This window comes from Chaetomium tenue, assembly GCF_020726465.1.
Source record: "Chaetomium tenue strain MPI-SDFR-AT-0079 chromosome Unknown F5144scaffold_4, whole genome shotgun sequence".
Lineage (NCBI taxonomy): Eukaryota > Fungi > Ascomycota > Sordariomycetes > Sordariales > Chaetomiaceae > Chaetomium > Chaetomium tenue.
Genome location: NW_027117332.1, coordinates 2,701,436 through 2,718,192, shown reverse-complemented (window position 1 = coordinate 2,718,192; position 16,757 = coordinate 2,701,436). Strand labels below are relative to the sequence as shown.

General features: G+C 57.4%; 6 protein-coding genes across 6 annotated transcripts; 4 read left to right on the top strand and 2 right to left on the bottom strand.

Moving 5' to 3' along the window:
- Positions 1 to 667: 667 nt before the first annotated feature.
- On the top strand, positions 668 to 927 carry F5144DRAFT_602905 (uncharacterized protein; the record flags this gene model as incomplete). Its single annotated transcript, XM_066791243.1, has 2 exons — positions 668 to 847; positions 904 to 927. 2 exons carry the CDS (start codon positions 668 to 670, stop codon positions 925 to 927), a joined length of 204 nt encoding a protein of 67 aa, XP_066643296.1.
- A 1,058-nt stretch (positions 928 to 1,985) lies between these two features.
- F5144DRAFT_649681 (uncharacterized protein) lies at positions 1,986 to 3,449 on the top strand (the record flags this gene model as incomplete). The annotated part of the gene is made up of 2 exons (XM_066792975.1): positions 1,986 to 2,524; positions 2,584 to 3,449. Exons 1-2 carry the CDS (start codon positions 2,446 to 2,448, stop codon positions 3,447 to 3,449), a joined length of 945 nt encoding a protein of 314 aa, XP_066643295.1. The 5' UTR covers positions 1,986 to 2,445.
- A 572-nt stretch (positions 3,450 to 4,021) lies between these two features.
- Positions 4,022 to 5,033, top strand: F5144DRAFT_491707 (kinase-like domain-containing protein; the record flags this gene model as incomplete). The annotated part of the gene is made up of 2 exons (XM_066785878.1): positions 4,022 to 4,619; positions 4,678 to 5,033. 2 exons carry the CDS (start codon positions 4,022 to 4,024, stop codon positions 5,031 to 5,033), a joined length of 954 nt encoding a protein of 317 aa, XP_066643294.1.
- An 85-nt stretch (positions 5,034 to 5,118) lies between these two features.
- Positions 5,119 to 5,931, bottom strand: F5144DRAFT_573195 (ClpP/crotonase-like domain-containing protein). Its single transcript, XM_066788947.1, has one exon. The coding sequence runs from the start codon at positions 5,923 to 5,925 to the stop codon at positions 5,347 to 5,349; it is 579 nt and encodes a 192-aa protein (XP_066643293.1). The 5' UTR covers positions 5,926 to 5,931; the 3' UTR covers positions 5,119 to 5,346.
- Positions 5,932 to 6,996: 1,065 nt separating this feature from the next.
- On the bottom strand, positions 6,997 to 13,563 carry F5144DRAFT_592978 (HAUS augmin-like complex subunit 6 N-terminus-domain-containing protein; the record flags this gene model as incomplete). Its single annotated transcript, XM_066790415.1, has 10 exons — positions 6,997 to 8,470; positions 8,666 to 9,041; positions 9,098 to 9,099; positions 9,227 to 9,310; positions 9,785 to 9,789; positions 10,198 to 10,670; positions 11,220 to 11,358; positions 11,647 to 13,236; positions 13,267 to 13,489; positions 13,523 to 13,563. The coding sequence occupies 10 exons, from the start codon at positions 13,561 to 13,563 to the stop codon at positions 6,997 to 6,999; spliced, it is 4,407 nt and encodes a 1,468-aa protein (XP_066643292.1).
- A 1,537-nt stretch (positions 13,564 to 15,100) lies between these two features.
- Positions 15,101 to 16,606, top strand: F5144DRAFT_630051 (uncharacterized protein; the record flags this gene model as incomplete). The annotated part of the gene is made up of 2 exons (XM_066792404.1): positions 15,101 to 15,311; positions 15,378 to 16,606. The coding sequence occupies 2 exons, from the start codon at positions 15,101 to 15,103 to the stop codon at positions 16,604 to 16,606; spliced, it is 1,440 nt and encodes a 479-aa protein (XP_066643291.1).
- Between the last annotated feature and the right edge of the window lie 151 nt (positions 16,607 to 16,757).

The following is a 16,757-nucleotide window of genomic DNA, read 5'->3' as shown; positions in this document are numbered from 1 at the left end:
CTGTCCGTGGCCGTGCTTTGAAATTTCCACCATCCGCCGCAATCCTTTTCCAGGTAACCAGGTAAACGGTTTCTACCGATTATCTAATGTGGCCACACTCTCAAAATCCCTATGATACACCAGACGGTGACACACAAGCTCTCGGTGACCCACGGACTCCCACCAATCATGCTAAACAACTTGCTTGCTTCCCCAACCCCTCCAGGCTCTCTCTAGCACAGCCAGCTCACGATCTTAACCCTTGATTGAACCGACAGTGTTGTGCCTATAGGTTGTAGTAAGAAAACCCAAATCCGAACCCGAATGCGGAACAGCTTCCCTAGGCAACTAGCTTTCACGGACCGAGCACTTGCCCCTTCGTTGTCGGCCTAGGACTTTGCCATTGTCGGCCTTGAGAAATATCGACAAGTACAGGCACATTATCAAAGACATCTTCGTCGTCTGGCTCGTCTCCCGAGATATATAAGCCATGGACACCAAGTCTGCATCACCACAATGCTCAGCAGCACATCGCAGCACCAGCAACACCATCACCATCACCAGTCCCATCGACCTCACCACCACAACAAACACTCTCATCCAGCACCTCCAGTCTCTAGCATCCCCGAGACGTCCCTCCCATCTCAACAATCTCAACCCGCTATCCCCTTCGCAAAACCCACCGACAATGTCTGGCACCTCGGGAAACTCGACTCGCAACTGGGACGACGTGCTCAAGCACGGCTCGGCCCTCGGCATCCTCAAGCCTGATGTTGCCTTCCCCCCTTACGGCGGCTCCACGACCGGTGGCTCTTCAGGATCCAACTCGGGCGGCTCTTCCGGCGGCTCCTCATACCCATCTGGCGGCGTACGTTCCCCCCTTTCTCCCTTGTTATCTTGTCAGATTGCTAACTGCCATCGCAGGGCTCTGGAGGCGCCAAGCGTTAAGGATTTGACTTCCGGCTTATGAATGTTCATGTCATTCTCATGGCAATGATGGCATTGGGGTTCTCCTTTTTTCCAAGGTGCTGGTGGCGTCGGGGGATCGGTCATTGATTCAAGATATCACACATCCGCGATGTTGATTTATGATGGGGGCACACGACTCGGGTTTGGTTGACGGGGGCAACCAGGGCATATTTTGGGCGTTTTCACATTTCACATATTTTTCACGGCACAAAAGCTCCATAGATTTAGATAGCATAGCGTTGCTTCACGGCATTACCTCGCTATACACACTCATTGCATGCCAACACCTTTCCACACCAGAGTACCGGACGTCGATTATCTGTGTTACCGTGCTGTGTCATCAAACCAAACTCGCCAGTCGGATGCTCCAGCTTCTTACTTTTGACAGGATGCAGGATCGCGGCGCAGTCCCACGTTCGCATGATTCCACGTGGAGACACAAGGCGGACCCCAAGGCTACCTAAACCAGCACCTTAATCCTGCCGCTGACCACCAGTCTCATGTCACGCCTGCCTACGTCGTGTGCACCAGTCCCAGGGATCTGGTCAGTTCGGGTAGCTCCGACGAAGCCGTGGGGAGCTTGGCATGCAGTGCCACACCATCAGCCAGCCCTACGCACACCGAGCACGGCGAGCTTCTCGGTCCTCGGGTGCTGCACGTGGTTATACCGAGTCGTGCAAACCAAAATCAAATGACTAATGGCATGTGGTGGTGTGTCTTGTACGACCGGTACGTAAGAATGACGTTTTCCGGCTTTTGTATGCAGTCAGGTTTGCCTCCTTGGTCATCACCTGGTGTTGCATCAACATCTACGTATGTTGTCAATCTTACGTTCTCGGAACCCAAAATACTCATGGCGACAAAAGTTGCCGGCGGCAGATTTCACGAAGAAATTCATGGTAGAGAATGTAGTTGTGTGAAATGTGGGCTGTGTGGTACAGGAAGAAATGTTGTGATACTGATGCTACAGTGACATCCAATGGCAACCTCCTTCGCTAAAACACTTGCCGTGCTCCAGGAATTGATAAATGCCACGAGGACAATGCACATAATCCTCGAGGTACTGATAAACGCGGGGAATGCGAAAATCCGGGGAAAATGACTTGGGGTGACAACGAGTAGTTGGCCCCTGGATTCAGGGGCCCGACGGCCGGATCGCCACACCGAGTTTCAATGCTGAGAAAGGGGTCCGTGACACCCACCATGATGGCCGTGAAGTTGAGAACACAGCCAGAATCGTTAGAATGCATAACTCACCATGCATCAGGCCATTCTTGGAAAGCTGCGGGAATGGCGAGGAGCCGTTGACGGTCTGAGGGGCGACCGGGCATATATCAATCAACCACTTTCCGCCCGACAAGGATTTCTCCCCTGCTTTGTTTACTCTTTTCAAGTATCATCCCAGGAATTACTATTATTCTCTGTTTTGCCGTTGCCGTCGTACCCACTTCACCTTTGACTCGTCTAAACCTGACCCTCATCTCGCTCGCTCTCACCATGTGCGATAACGATCCAGACACTCCCTTCTGCTCCCCACAGGATGGGGCTCAACTGCAGGTAGGGGAGATCGCAGAGAGTAAGCCACCACATCCCCTTCTCAACCTACAAACCACCATGCTAACCCAACCCAACCAGTCATCTGGAACCCCAACTTCTTCACCACCTCCAACCCGGCCGACCCACCCCAACAAATCTTCATCCAAGCCGACTTCGCCCTCACCAGCACCAACGGCCCGCCCGAAACCGCCGGCTTCACCTCGGCCCCCCTCGACCCCAACACCGGCTTCTTCCCCTGGACCATCCTCTCCACCTACCTCCCGCCCACCAGCAACACCACCACCGCCACCCTCTCCCTCGCCGCCCCCCTCTCCCACGCCCCCACCACCAACGGCACCTTCGTCCGCATCGGCGCCGCCACCATCCGCTTCCCCGGCCCCCGCGTCCACATCCTCCGCGCCAACACCAACACCAACACCAACACCAACACCACCCTGACTAACACCAACTCCCCCCTCACAAACTCAACCGCAACCGAACCTACCCCCGAACCTACCGCCGCCCCCAACCCCCTCGCCATAGCCCTCCCCATCGCCCTCGGCCTGCTCACCGCGCTGGCCATGGCGCTGTATGCCATACTGAAGCGGCACCGGCCGGAGGTGCTGGCGCGCCTGGGTTTGGGCGGGTGTGGGTGTTTGGGGTGGTGGAGGCGGAGAGGGGGAAGGGGGAGGCAGGAGGGGATGGGGGGAGGTGTAGGAGGGGTGATGGGGGGGTCGGGATATGGGGGTGGGTATGGGTATGGGGGTGGAGAGGGAGGTGGTGGTGGTGGTGGGAGTGGGGGGAGGGTGAAGTTGAAGGGGCGGGCGGTGGAGATTCGGGTGGTGAAGACGGATTTGGAGGGGTTGAGGGGAAATGCGAGGAGGATGATGGGGGTTGAGGGGCAGGCGGGGAATGTGTTTCGGGAGGAGGTGAGGAGGCAGGAGTTGGCGAGGGGGAGGGTTTGAGGTTTGGGTGGGTGCTGCTGTTGTTGTGGTGGAGGTAGTAGTGATGGAGGGGATGATGATGGTAGAGATTGGACGGGGTGGGGTGGTTGATGAGTGTCTACTCGGGGTTAAAAAGGGGGCGTTTGGGTGTCAGGAGCCTGGAATGAGGATGGGTTGATGGCTAGGGTAGGTATAAGTCAAAGGTTGGCTGGCTGATTAGGGTTGATGGATTCATGTTTGTTTTGATTTGTAATATCCTGTCGAGGTACTCTGAAATTAAACTGTGTGAGTCAACTGAAACTGTTGGGATAGAAGCAGTGAAGCGGCTAGGTGACTATGTTCGCATTTCCCAACTGAAAACAAGCAGCGTAGTCTGTTCAGCCACAAAGAGCCCACAAAGGGCTCGTGACCTGATCACTTCCTAGCACAATAACATATATCGGTAAGTCCAATGTACAAAACCCATGGTCTTTATAAATACGAATACCTCTCATCAACGAGCCGTTACCCTTCTCCGTTCCCAACTCTCGACCAACAAATCAATAAGTCCAACTCCAGTGCGACAACTCCTTTTATATACTCATCCATTCAATATGTCTTCCACCATCAGCCACCGCTGCAATAGTTGTAACCGGACCCGCTCCGAGCGTTCCTTCTCGCCTAGTCAGTGGGCCGCTGGGGAGGGCAACTCGCGATGCGCTGCCTGCGTCAACATCTACGGCTCTCCCTTCCTCTCCGCGCCGGAAGACGCTCGCTACAGCCATTCCAGTGGTGGCTCGGTTAGCTACCGCCAGTTGGAATCCCCTTTCGCTTCCAGCGAGAATCGTTGGCTTGCGAGGGGGAGCTATACTAGTGGTCCGCGCCGGGGCGAGGTTTGTGTTGTGAAGTGGTTTAAGTCCACAGCCATCAGGTTTGAGGAAGACTACTTCACTTACGACACGACGGCCGTCAACAAAGCCACCGAAATCGTGGCCCACTTCAACCGACTAAGGATGGTGGATAAACGCATCGAGGTTAACGTCCCTGCTGCGTGGAAATTTAACGACGGCGATGCCCACTGGGGCGGCCGGAGGGCCCTGTGCGAGCCCTACATCGAAAACTTTGAAAGGTTCAACAGCAACACGGGCTGGAGAAACTGTTACTGGGGCGACGGTACCAACCCGTGGTCATTGATTATGCAGGCACTCAGCCGTAAGTACAACCTCCTCCCCTTCTCTCGTCCGCGCGTCCCTCTAACATGTTTGACCAGATTTCAGCTACCACATCACCGGAGGGGAATACCTTCTCTGCGACCTCCAGGGCGGTGTCTACGGGACCAAGGTCGTCCTTTCTAACCCCGTGATCCTCTCCCTGACCCGAGAGTATGGTGTTACCGACCTGGGCGTGAATGGCATCAACAACTTCTTCCATCAGCATGTATGCAACAAGTACTGCCGTTCTGAATGGGTCCGGCCTGCTGAACCGGAGCTCTACTTTACCCCGGTGCCGCGCACTGCTATGGCTATCCTTTATGAGCCAGATGCGGAACCTGAAGGCACTCCCGGCCCAGTGGAGGAATCCAAGCCTGCACGCACTCCCAGCCCAGTGGTTGAAGAGAACGCCTAATTCGAACTTCTCGGCGGTTAAAAGAGACAACAATTGTAAATAGATCACGGATTAGGGGTGATCAATTAAGTACTGTTTGGATAGACCGAGTGAATAGGGATGTTCTGGGCCACAATGTTCATATGTTCTCCTTCTTCTGACCAAAGATAATGCGATGTTGTGATAATGACGGTGTCTGTCTTCCGGCTCTGAGACGATATATTATACACCTGCGTCGCGGGGATCTTCTGGCGCATTGAAACAGGCGATATGAAATAGGGAAGCTTGACAGACAGGGAAAGCTAACCCTAGTACTTCGTATGGACCCAACCCACTACAACTTGCTGTCCTTCCAAACCGGCTTCCTCTTCTCCACGAAGCTCCTCACGCCCTCCTTCATATTCTCACCACCATCCATCCTCCCATACATCCCCCTCTCGAGCACCTCCGTCCCCACCTGCGGCCCCAACGGCTCCCACCCCAACCTCAACCCCTCTCTCGACGTGATCACAGCATCCGGCGAATTCCCCGCCAACTCCTCCGCCACCTTCAACGCCTCCTCCACCGCCTTCCCCTCACCCACCACAAAGTTCACCAACCCCCACTCCCGCATCTGCTCCGCCGTGTACCCGGTCCGCCCCAAAAGCGCCATCTCCGCCGCCCTCTGCTTGCCCACGGTCCGCACCAGCCTGGGCAGCGCGCCCGCCACAGCAATAACCCCCTTGCCCACCTCCGGCAGGCCAAACCTCGCCCTCTTCCCATCGGCCACCACCAAATCACAATTAATCACCATCTCCATCCCGCCCCCAAAACACAACCCATTCACCGCCGCCACAACCGGTTTCTTCCCCGCCCGATTCGACAGCCCCCCAAACCCCTCCTGCATCCACCGCTCCCGATACCTCGCCGCCATCCCCCCATCCCCACCCCCACCCCTTTTATCACCACTATTATGATCCTGATCCCACTCCCTCAAATCCGCCCCCGCGCAGAAAGCCCTCCCGTCCCCGCCCGTGAGAATCGCGCACCGCAGCGCCGGCTGGGCGTCGTACCACGCCCAGAGGGCCGCCATGGCGGCGTGCTGGGCGGCGGGGATGGCGTTGAGGGCGGCGGGGCGGGCGAGCGTTATTTGCAGGATGTGGGGGTGCGGGTGGGTGAGGTGGATGTTGGGGACGGGGGGTGGGGGGGTGGTGAAGGGGGGGGAGGGGAAGGGGGGGTTGGAGGGGGGGGTCATTTTGGGGGGTGGTTGTGGTTGTGGTTGTGGTTGTGGGTGGTGTTGGGTTGGTTTGGATGAGTTGGGATTGTGGAGATAGACCGTTGTGGTGTTGCTTGAGTAGATGGTGGTTTGAAGTTGGTTGACTTTTGTTCTTGCAGTTCTTGATGATGACTAGAGCTGCGGATATGTGCTGAGCCGGGATAAATCGTAAGTCATCAATTGTTGAACGTTGTAGTTTCGGGTGTGACAAAAGACAAAAAGGTTGAGGAAACGTGAAACCCTGGATGCTCGAATGTCAAATACTCGGCAGTCAATCAATGCAACCCGAGCTTCGCTCCTTCGGCTACCCCAGGCACGTCCTACCCAAAACGGCAACTAAATGCTTCCCCTCCCGGTGTTGCCGCGGCCTCATCGTCATTTGTTGGGGTAATGGATGCGAATGGCAGGGATTGTTGGCGGGGCCGAGGCTCCCCCGGATCTCCAACTCCGCAGCCAACGACTTCAACAAAACATCATCTCAGGATTTAACCCCCTGAACCTCATACGGGGGAGCACACATGGCGAGCAGATTACACACATGGTGGGCAAACCAAGTACAATACAACTAAAGGCAAAGACAAGCCGAAAATCCCAATACAACCTTCAATGATGTCGATTTTGGTACAGCCAAGAGATATGCCGGGGACGCCTCCATTAAACAATATACAGGTGGATTAATCCTAGGTAGCCAAACCACAGCCCCAGCCCCAGCCAGCAACCCACACAGGCTCACGCAGGCAGCCCGCGCTTCTCGCTCTCGGTAAAGAAGATGACCATGCGCCACAGCTTCTTGACCATGTCCTCGGCGTCCTCGTCGAGCGCCTCGCTGAGCGTCTCCACCAGCTCGGCCGGCTTCTGGTGCTTGCGCAGGTGCTCCTCGACCACGTCCACCAGGAACTGCTCCTGCACGCCCAGGTACTCCACCACCTTCTTCTCCACAAACGGCCGCAGCTTCTCGCGGATCGCCGACTCCTCCAGGTAGTCCCATTTGACGTCCCACGCCCAGAGGCCGTCCCGGTCCACGGGGATCTCGTGGGCCAGCGCGCGGACCGCGTTCTGGATGTCCTCCTCCGTCATGGCCTTGGTGTCGGTGATGGGCTCGAACTTGATGGGCACGAGCTGCCGCTTGGTCGTCTGGTCGTGCTCCTCGTCGTCCAGCAGGCCCTCCACCTCGGCCACCGTCCGCCGCGCGCCAGCCGTGCGCTGCGCCGCTTTCTGTGCTGCCGCGCCAAAAGAAATGGTAACGCGCTGCGGTGCCGCGGGGGCCACCGGTTGCCTCTCCATCTCCTCGGCCTGTCGCTCCAGGAAAGAGTCGGCCATGTCCTTAGCATGCTCCATCTCGGCCTGGGCCCTGCGGCGCTCGTCCTCCTCGCCGCGCCGGTCCATCTCGTCCCGTGCCGCCTCCGCCGCCCGGAACGCCGTCCGCTCGCGGATCCATTGGCCGTGGTCGCGGTAGTAGAGGTGGCCCTTGCGCGATGCCTCACGGTCGTCGTCCCAGTTCTTGTCCCTCTCGAGCTGCTCGTCTCTCCTCCGGCCGAAGCCCTCCGTCTCTGACTTTTCGCGCTCTTGCTCTCTATCCAAGGCCGCTGCGCGCTGGCGTTCCCGGTTGACCCACTTGCGCTCCGCTTCTAGGTAGATCTTGTCGTCTTCTGCGCGTTGTTTCGCAAGCTCCCTGCCGTAGAGTTCGTCGTCGTCTGCGTCCGTGTCATCCTCGTCCCGGAACTGACCATTCGTGGTGCCGCCGTTGACGAAGTCTACTCCCCGATTCTGCCCTCGAGGACCAGATGGCGCGTTAGGCACGCCACGAGGCCCGAGCGGAACCATATTGGAGTTGTTCGGTGGGGGTGATTGCTCCAACCTGGACTTGCGAGGCGCGCCGTTCCGTTGCCGCTCCATCTCCTCGAACTCCTCCTCCTTACGGAGGCGCTCGAGATCTCGCTGATTGCTCCGGTCTCTAAACGCTGCGATCTCGGCAGCCACTGTCGCCCGCATTTCGGCGGGGATGTCTGCTAGCTCGTCTTCGGGGGCCAAGGGAATGTTAATCACCTCGACGTCGCCCATACCGTTTGAACCGTTGGCCATAGCTGTGTCGCCATCACCATCGCGGCCGCCGGCCACACGGGGGTAGAACAAGTCCCGGACCAGCTGCCTCAGCGAAGACCTCGCCTCGCTTAATCGCGCGTCGACCGCCGAGTCGTCTGCCCTGCTCTCCTTCCAAGATTCCAGGTACTTAACCGTGCTCGGATCGACCTCGACCTTCAGCGTCGCCTTCTCGATACCTTCAAACTTGTCGTCTTCGTCGGCGGGCAGGGTTTCGGTCGGTGATTGTTTCTTCAGGGGCACCTCGATGTCTTTGAGTAACTCGACTGCAGCAGCTAGCGATTCGGGGTCTTCGTACTGTGCGAATCCAAACAGAGCCCCCTTGTGCTCCGACAGATGTGACTGCCCTGAGTCCCACCGCCGCAGCCTGCCGACCGTGTTCAGCAGCCTCTGTATGCCCGCCTCGCCGCCAACACCGTCCGAGATCTTGTGCACGAATATCGTTCGGAGCCGCTCTTCTGTCGTGGGTGGTACCAGCGACTGCATATTCTCCCTCATCTGGGCGCGGGACTGGTCCATGCCACGCTCCGAACCCAGCCCCGGCCGACCAGAAGTAGGGGTATATGAGTCCTTGCGGTCATTCGTGAGTGAGGAACCGGGCTTCGCCGGTGGCATGCTGGCGCCGAGACGGATCACGGGGGCGTTGAAGTTGATGTTGGGCAGGTTCGGCGGCGCTTGGAAGGACGCAGGAAGGCCGCTTGGTCGATTAGCTTGCGTCGCGTTATTGGACTGCTGGACACCAGGAGGTGGCGCCATCCCAGGGGCAGAGGACATGCCTGGTGGAGGACCTGGACAACCGAGTTAGCGGGCGGTTAGCGGGCGAGCGAGCGGGTCGTGGGGTCGTGGGTTATGGGCATACCTAAGCCAGGGGGCGGTGCCATTCCCGGAGCATGCGACGCGCCTGGGTAGGATGGATAAGCCGGCGGCGCTCCAAAGGGAGGGGCTAGAACAGTGTGTCAGCGCAACCAAAGACAAACGGGACCATAACGAGGCTGTCGTAAGGAAGAGGCAAACAATGCGCAAGGCTAGGTCACCAACCTCCGTAGGGATTGTACGCCATGGCGGCGAGTCGGGTATGGAATACACGGGCGTCTGATAATGTATGTCGATGTTTAGGGGGGAGATGCGGCGTTGTATTAACCCGGTCGGTTTGCTGTGGGATTGGGTATTGGGACAGATGCAGGATGTTGAAGGCGATGTCGAATGGCTGGCCGCGATCGCGACGAGCAAAAGTTCGCCAGGATTGGATAGCCGATGTGCACGGTCCACTTGATGCAAGCAGGATCAAAAGAAGTCTCCATCCCACCCATCCCACCGTGCCATCTCATTGGGAACCTGGAAACGGGCAAAATCGGAGCGGACCCATGATTCACCGACCAATCCCGATCCGCCAAGCTGCAGAAGTGGCCCTTGCGACTTTAACTTTAGCGTAGCCGGGGCGCGACTTTAGAAAATCGAAAGTCGAATCGTCGTTAGGAGCTCACGGTGTTCATGAAGTGGAAAACGGCACATCCATGATCAATTGAGTATGTTTCGAACTGGCTCCGGGGATACTTGCATTAGTCTCTGCTTGATTACTAACCACAACAAATTTACAGAATCATGGAGTTCCGCCAGGTCGTCTCAGTCTGCCGTTCGGCAGCGGCAGCAACGAGGCCCTCTCTCGCGAGCACACGGCCCTCCCCCTCGAGCATCCTCCTCCAACAGCGCCACTTCACCAACAACCCCAAGCAACAGTCCGAAGCGGCCGCCGTAGCCGAGCAGCAACTCCCGGACCCCCGCTACGAGCGAACCGCCCGGCTGCAGCATTCGCTCTCGCTCTCGCAGAACCGCGGCGCCCCCATGCCCCCGCGGCCGCCCTTCCGCGAAAGCAACATGCTCGACAGCCAAAAGCGCTTCTCCCCCGTCTGGGCCATCCCGCAAAACACCAACAACACCGGCGTTGCCCGAAGAAGCCCCCTCATCCGCAGCACGATGCTTACCGGGCGAGCCCCCACCGGCACCAGCAACAGCAGCAGCAACAACAACCTCTACAACCTGCCCAGCCAAATCACCAACGACATGGAGCAGGCACTCGGCACTGGACCCAGCACCGGCGCCGGGACGGGGATGATGAGCACGTGGAACGAGGACGCCTTCCTGGCCAAGAACTACGACGTGTCGGAGCCGGAGCTGCGGCTGCGGCCGTCGACGGGCCGCACGGTGGACATCAAGGGCAGCGTGGACCTGGCGCGCGGCTTCCGCCTGCTGCAGCGGTCCGTGGCGCAGAACCGCGTCAAGACGGACGTGCGCTTGTCCAAGTTCTACGAGCGCCCCGCGCTGAAGCGCAAGCGCCAGAAGCGGGAGCGTTGGCAGGTGCGGTTTAAGGATGGGTTTAAGGCTTGCATTGCGCGGGCTATGGAGTTGAAGGGGCAGGGGTGGTAAGGGTGTGAGGGGGGGAGAAAATGGCGTTGTGGTGCTGTGGCGGCCGTTGTGCATCATAGACTGGCGGCGGGGGGCTGGCGGCTGGGTTTGGGGGATGACGTAGAGCCAGGTCAAGGCAAGATGTGTAAAGGAAAAATGCCATGGCTACTAGATCTTGGTTCACATGGTAATCTGTATTTATAGTTTGCTGACGACATCCAATATACGAACTTTATCAATCATAATCGTTACCACCCGCGTGAAACACAGGCCACCCATCATCCTCCCATTACCATAACTGCTGCTTAAGCCAAGTGTACTCCGCATCCCACATCATACCCTTCATAAACAACCCACCCACCCATACACCCCCCCATCATAAAACAAAACTCAATCCCAAAACTCCCTCGTCGGCGTCCCTACCGGACTAGTCTTCAACTTCGGCCTACTCATAAACACCGCCTCATAATCCCCCCCTTTCCCACCACTAAGCAGCTCCTCCGCCAGCAACAGCGTGGTATCCACGCCCTCCTCCTCGTCCACCGCCGGGAAGTAGGCGCTCCTCCCAGCAACGGGTGTTGACGGCGGCTGATTCGCCTTCCTTAGCGACCGCCGCCGCTCCAGCTGCGCCTTCTGGCGCGCCGCCTCATACCCGACCATGCTCCGCCGCGTGCGCGCCGTCAGGTCCTCGTACCGCTCCTCTTCGCCGGCGACCTCCTCCTCCTCGTCGTCTGCTGCCGGTGGCTCGCTAACGGTGGGGATGGTGATGGGGGTGGGGCTGAGCGCGGGCAGCCCGTTCTCCTCTTCAGTGTCCTCAAGGGAGGATGGGTCTTCCTCTTGCTCTTCCTCCTCGTCTTCGTCTTCGTCGGCTGGGACCCGGAGGTTGGCGTGGGAGGTGCGCCGCGCCAGGGTCAGACGGGTGCGGTCGGCCAGGGAGAGCCTGTGGCGTGGTTTCTTGACAGGTGATGGAGAGGCGGCATCCATGGAGGCGAGGATATGGTCTGCAAGATCTTGTGTTGGGGAGATTGGCCTCTCGGGCGAAGGTGGGGGTTCGGGAGAGGGGGCGGTCAAGCGCGGAGGGGAGCGAGTGGGTGATGGTGGGCGCGGTCTCCGTCTCGGGGTTATGCTGAGTCTTCGTTCTGGTTTTTTTGTTGGGGAATCCGTGATCTGCCGCCTTCTAATAGACGAGGAATTGGATTGCATTGTTGATGACCGTTGAAGGCGCGATGGAGTGAGTGGCTCCTCATCAAGGAATGCATGTTCCTCATTGAAGGTCTTCGCCTTCCGTAAAACAGGTTCGAACGCAGGCTCCTCCGACACTTTGACCGGCTCTCGGCGAGAGGGCGATGGACGTGGGAGGACCTGCGTCTGCTCGTGGCCACTGATGTCGGATATCACTTCGGACTCCGACTCACCATCTTCCATTCTATACGTTGGCCTCTCTATTCGCGGTCTCTCGAAGAATGAGGGAATGGCTGAAACTGCGGGGCTGATCCTGGATAAATCCAACCTAAGACCCGTGATGAGCGCCTCGTAGTGGCTATCGAGTTGATTGGGGATGGCGCGTGGTAGCTTCTTCGGGCTCATGCGGTCGAAGTGTAGAGCCTCGTGAGCCTTGAATCTGAGATCGATACCTCGTTGCTTGGTTTCCTGTCCTTGCTCTTCCGTTGCCGGTTGAGACCCAGACTTGCCGAACATCTTCTGGCGAAATCCCTGCCACTTCTGCAGCCTCTCCTGTTGATCCCGAACTCTGCTATCCAACTGACTCAGAAGCCCGGCGGATGCCTCCTCGAGTTCCGCAAGCCGGCCGGATTGCACCCGCCTCCAAACCCTGTCGTATGGGGCATTGAGCAACCCATCTTTGTTCGATTTGCTGTCGCCGTAGAGAAGCGCATCCATCCAACGCTCGTCGCCGGTCCAGTTGTTTCGCACGGTGCTCCAAACTTTGCGCTTTTGGTCATCAGTGATGATTTTCCCCTCGCCGCTTCGTCTCGCAGCCTCGGCGGCCTCGCGCTTCTTTTTGATGGCCTTCTCCTTCGTCGTCAATAACTCCGAAAATTCCCTGAACCGCTCCCGCGACGCATTCTTCTCGGCGAGCATCCGGCGCAGCGACACTCTATGTGCCAACACCAGTGCTGTCAGCTCTGTCTGCTCGCCAGAATATCCTCGGTTCTCCAAAGCGAGAATTTGGGCCAGGGCAGGGTAGCCCCCTCCATTCAGCTGTTGTTCGGCCACCACCTTTCTCAGGACAGCCGACGAGAATACCGCGAGCACCTCCTCCAACCTCTCTCCTTTACACTCATCCAGCATGGTTTTGCGCACGACCGCATCCCGACCCAGAATGCCATTCTTTTTTGCTTGTTCCAGCCCTCGAAGCAGTGCGGCACGGAGATTGAGTGATTGGACTTGGTCAAGCGGCGGAAAGAAAGGCTGCAATTTGTTGCGGGCCTCCTCGGGGTCCCAAAGCTTGAAGAGGTGGTACAGGGCCCACTCCACGCATTGCACGCGCTTCTTCTGGCCCCCTGCGGCATCTCTGGTGCTGAACGTGTGCGTGCTGATGTCGGGCCACTGAGGGTGGAGGTCGAAATCGAGGAGTCGGAGGTTGCCCAGGAAAAGGGAAAGGTGTGATGGAGCGGTTGGAGAGAGGGTCGGGTGGGAAACGGTGGTCGTCGAGGTTGTCCCCGGCGCGGTCCCTCGAGAAGTATTCTGCGCCGGTTTGCTAGAGGCAACAGTTGAAGAAGCCCGATTCGACCTCGCGCGGCTGAGCGCCGAGGTTCCGTTGAGGTTGGCCATCACGACATTGTCGACTAGGTTTGCTGTTGTTAGAACAGAATCGGCCAGCTGCAATTGACGGCTGTGTGTCGACTTCAGGCGGTCAGTCGGTCAGTCGCGACCTTTGGTGGCTGCACACGTGGACCTGCGGTCTGCGACACCTGCCTCCCTTGAGAGCCAGTAATCCAGGTTAAGCCTTGCAGGTGTAAACAATGCAGCGCTGGGGTGCAGGTGGGGCGATCGGCTAACCCACCGATCGAGGCCCTTGGTGTGGTCTCAGGGTTGGGGTTAGCCCCTTGTTTGCATTGACAACAATGAACAGTTCTAGCCCTAGCATACTTCACTCAAAGAAGCATGAGAACAATCCTTTGTATTTTTTGACTAAAAACCATCTGTCCCTCAGCTTATCGTGGAACCTTGACACTACTGCCCTAATATAACGACAAAATAATTAGAAACATACGACTAGAGTTATTATCAGTGTGTGGTAATAATCGTGGTATTAATATATGAGAGACCTAAATTCTTAAGGGAAGGAAGTACATGTTAACCTTATCCAGGATTACGATTTGGTGCCAACTATTTGGCCGCCGTGCGAATCCCGAACCTTTCCCTAAATCTCAAACTGTATCGAAAAGCAAGTTTTAAACTCAACGTTACCCAGGTAGAGGTACCTAGGTCCCTAGCTCTTTGTAGATGTAGGCAAGAAACCCACCGTTCAAGTGCAGGTCTACTTTTAGGAGTTATTCCAACCCGAGCTTACTTAGATCTCATAATTGTAAATAGCCTTTGCCTGAAATTTGCGAAATTCCGAGGACCCCACAGCTCTCCTACCTCCTGTGTTGGTCTTGTCTGCTCGATACTCAACCAACCCAAATCAAGATTTACCAGATACATACCACTTTACTACTCACGGGACCCCAGCCTTCGAGGCGTCAGGTTGGTAGTTTTGTTGCAACCAAACAGCTAAAGGCTCAGCAGAGACTAGTCTGGTAAAGTGCGGGTCAGGATTGTATTCGCTGTAGGACACTGTAGAAACAACAACGACGTGGACGTTTCCAGCTCTCTCATAAACTAGTGAAATTTGAATTGAAACATCAAGTCAGGAATTAAATGGCTGCAGGGATTCACACTTCTTTAATGGTCATTATCCTCCTTGCCCAGATTGGGGGGAAAGGCTATTGGTCATTGCGTGATGAACAGTGAGCGAGTATAGGTCATGTTCAGATATTTGTTTGTCCTTCTATCTCAACTTTGTCCGATCTATAACGCGGTCTCGCGCGGTGAATAAAAACAGCGACCCTTTTTCACACCTAAGCCCTATCCCCGCATTTCACGACCTATTTCTTGTATTTATTGGTGTGAACAACGCCATCAAATCAACCATCCCACTGTTCGCCGTCCATCAGTGGCCTTCGCCTAAGCCACTGACTAGGTAGTTTGAAAGGCGCATTCTTTCTTTTTACCTTTTCTCTTCCCGTATTCTCGCTTCAAGTATCTTTGGGGGCTCGCTCCTCCGTAGGGTTTCTCGAAAGTCGTCAAAAGGACAAGGATTCAAATGTCAGACCAGAATCCTACCCGGCCCGAGCAATGGGCCGTCGCCAACGATTACGGCAACTTGCCCGGCGGCGGCTTGCCTGGTGGCCAAGCCGCCCTTCGCGATACGGCCGAGCAGCGAGCGAGGGGTAGCCGGTGGTTTGGGCCAAATGGTGCCTTCGGTCCGGCAAGAACCTTGCCTTCGACGGCGGCCCAGGAAGGCGGCGAGGGTGGTAGGTGCCAGTCATTAGCAGCCAATGTTATTCAAAGAAGAAAGGCTAACCGGTTGCACAATGCAGACAATGGAACCAAAATTCCAATCACCCATGATTTCCGCCGAGGTAGCGAGACTGCTAGGGCTCCAACGCCCACAGGGCCGGCCAACCCGGCCACCAACTACATGTATTCGGTCACCAACCACATGTACCCGGCCACCAACCCCCCGGCCACCAACTACCGGGCAGCAAGTTACCCGGTGGCAAGTTACCCAGTAGCAACAAGCTACCCGGTCGTCAACTACCTGGCCACCGACTACTTGTACCGGACGGCAACAAGTTACCCAGCCGTCAGCAACCGGACAGCAAGTTACCCGACCGCCGGCTACCCAGCCACCATCCCAACTACCATCCCAGCTACCACCCCAGCTGCCATCCCCGGTACCACTTCGAACCCAGCGACCACCACCACTACCCCCGCCCCCAGCCAAGCCATCACCCCCACACCTACACCCACCCCCACCACCACCCTCGCCCCCTCCCGCATGCAACAAGTCACCACCGCCGACCTGATCCACGCGCCGCGCGCCCCCCGCCGCGACCTCCACGAAGCCGGCGTATCAGGCAACTACCGCGGGGACATCAACAACCCGCGCAACCTGTCGGCCAACATCCCCGAGGACCACAGCTGCAGCTTCTGGCTGCGCGGCCTGCCCGCCGGCACCACGGTGCATTCGCTCCTGGCTGCGGTGCGCGGCGTCGGCCGGGTGTATTGCACGGTGATTGCGCCGGCCAATCGGCCGTATGGCTGGCCGACGGCGGCGGCGAAGTTGGTGTTTTTTGAGAGGGGGGCCGCGCAGAGGTTTTGGGGGTTGTATGGGAGGGGAGGGGGTGGTAGTGGGGAGGGGGGTACTACTACTACTACTACTACTCCTACTCCTACTCCTACAACTACGCCGACGACAGAGCCCCTTTTGGTGGGCGGGCAGCGTGTTGTTGTCGAGCGGAACCGTACGCGGGTTGCCGAGGCGACGCTTCCCCGCGGCTATACCCGCGTGGTGCGCGTGACGGGCCTGCCGGGCGTGATTAACGTAGGCGCGTTGCTGGCGGAGTTTCAGGCCAAGTTTGTGTTTGAGATGGATGAGGTTGCTGTCGGGACAGAGGATCGCATCACGTTTGCTGGGGTGCTGAGGCTGGTGGTGGTGGAGTTTCGGTTTGGGAGCTTCCGCTGCCAGGCACAGACTGCTCATCGCTTGCTCCAGGGACGGCCCGGGTTGGAGGTCCGGTACGGGCGCGATCCCTGCGATCGGTAGAGGAGAACTACTTTGAAGAGTCGCCGTTTTGCGGCGGGCTAAGGGAGCCGAGTCGGGCTGGGTGATGGACTTTCGGACTGGATGTCCACACTTTATCTTGAAGGATGTCGAGCATAGAGGATTGGCGTTTACAAGACCTAACGAAGACGCA

Excerpts from the sequence above, each read along its gene's own strand:
- F5144DRAFT_573195 (XM_066788947.1), bottom strand. The coding sequence starts at position 5,925 with ATGGCGGCGAGGTATCGGGAGCGGTGGATGCAGGAGGGGTTTGGGGGG.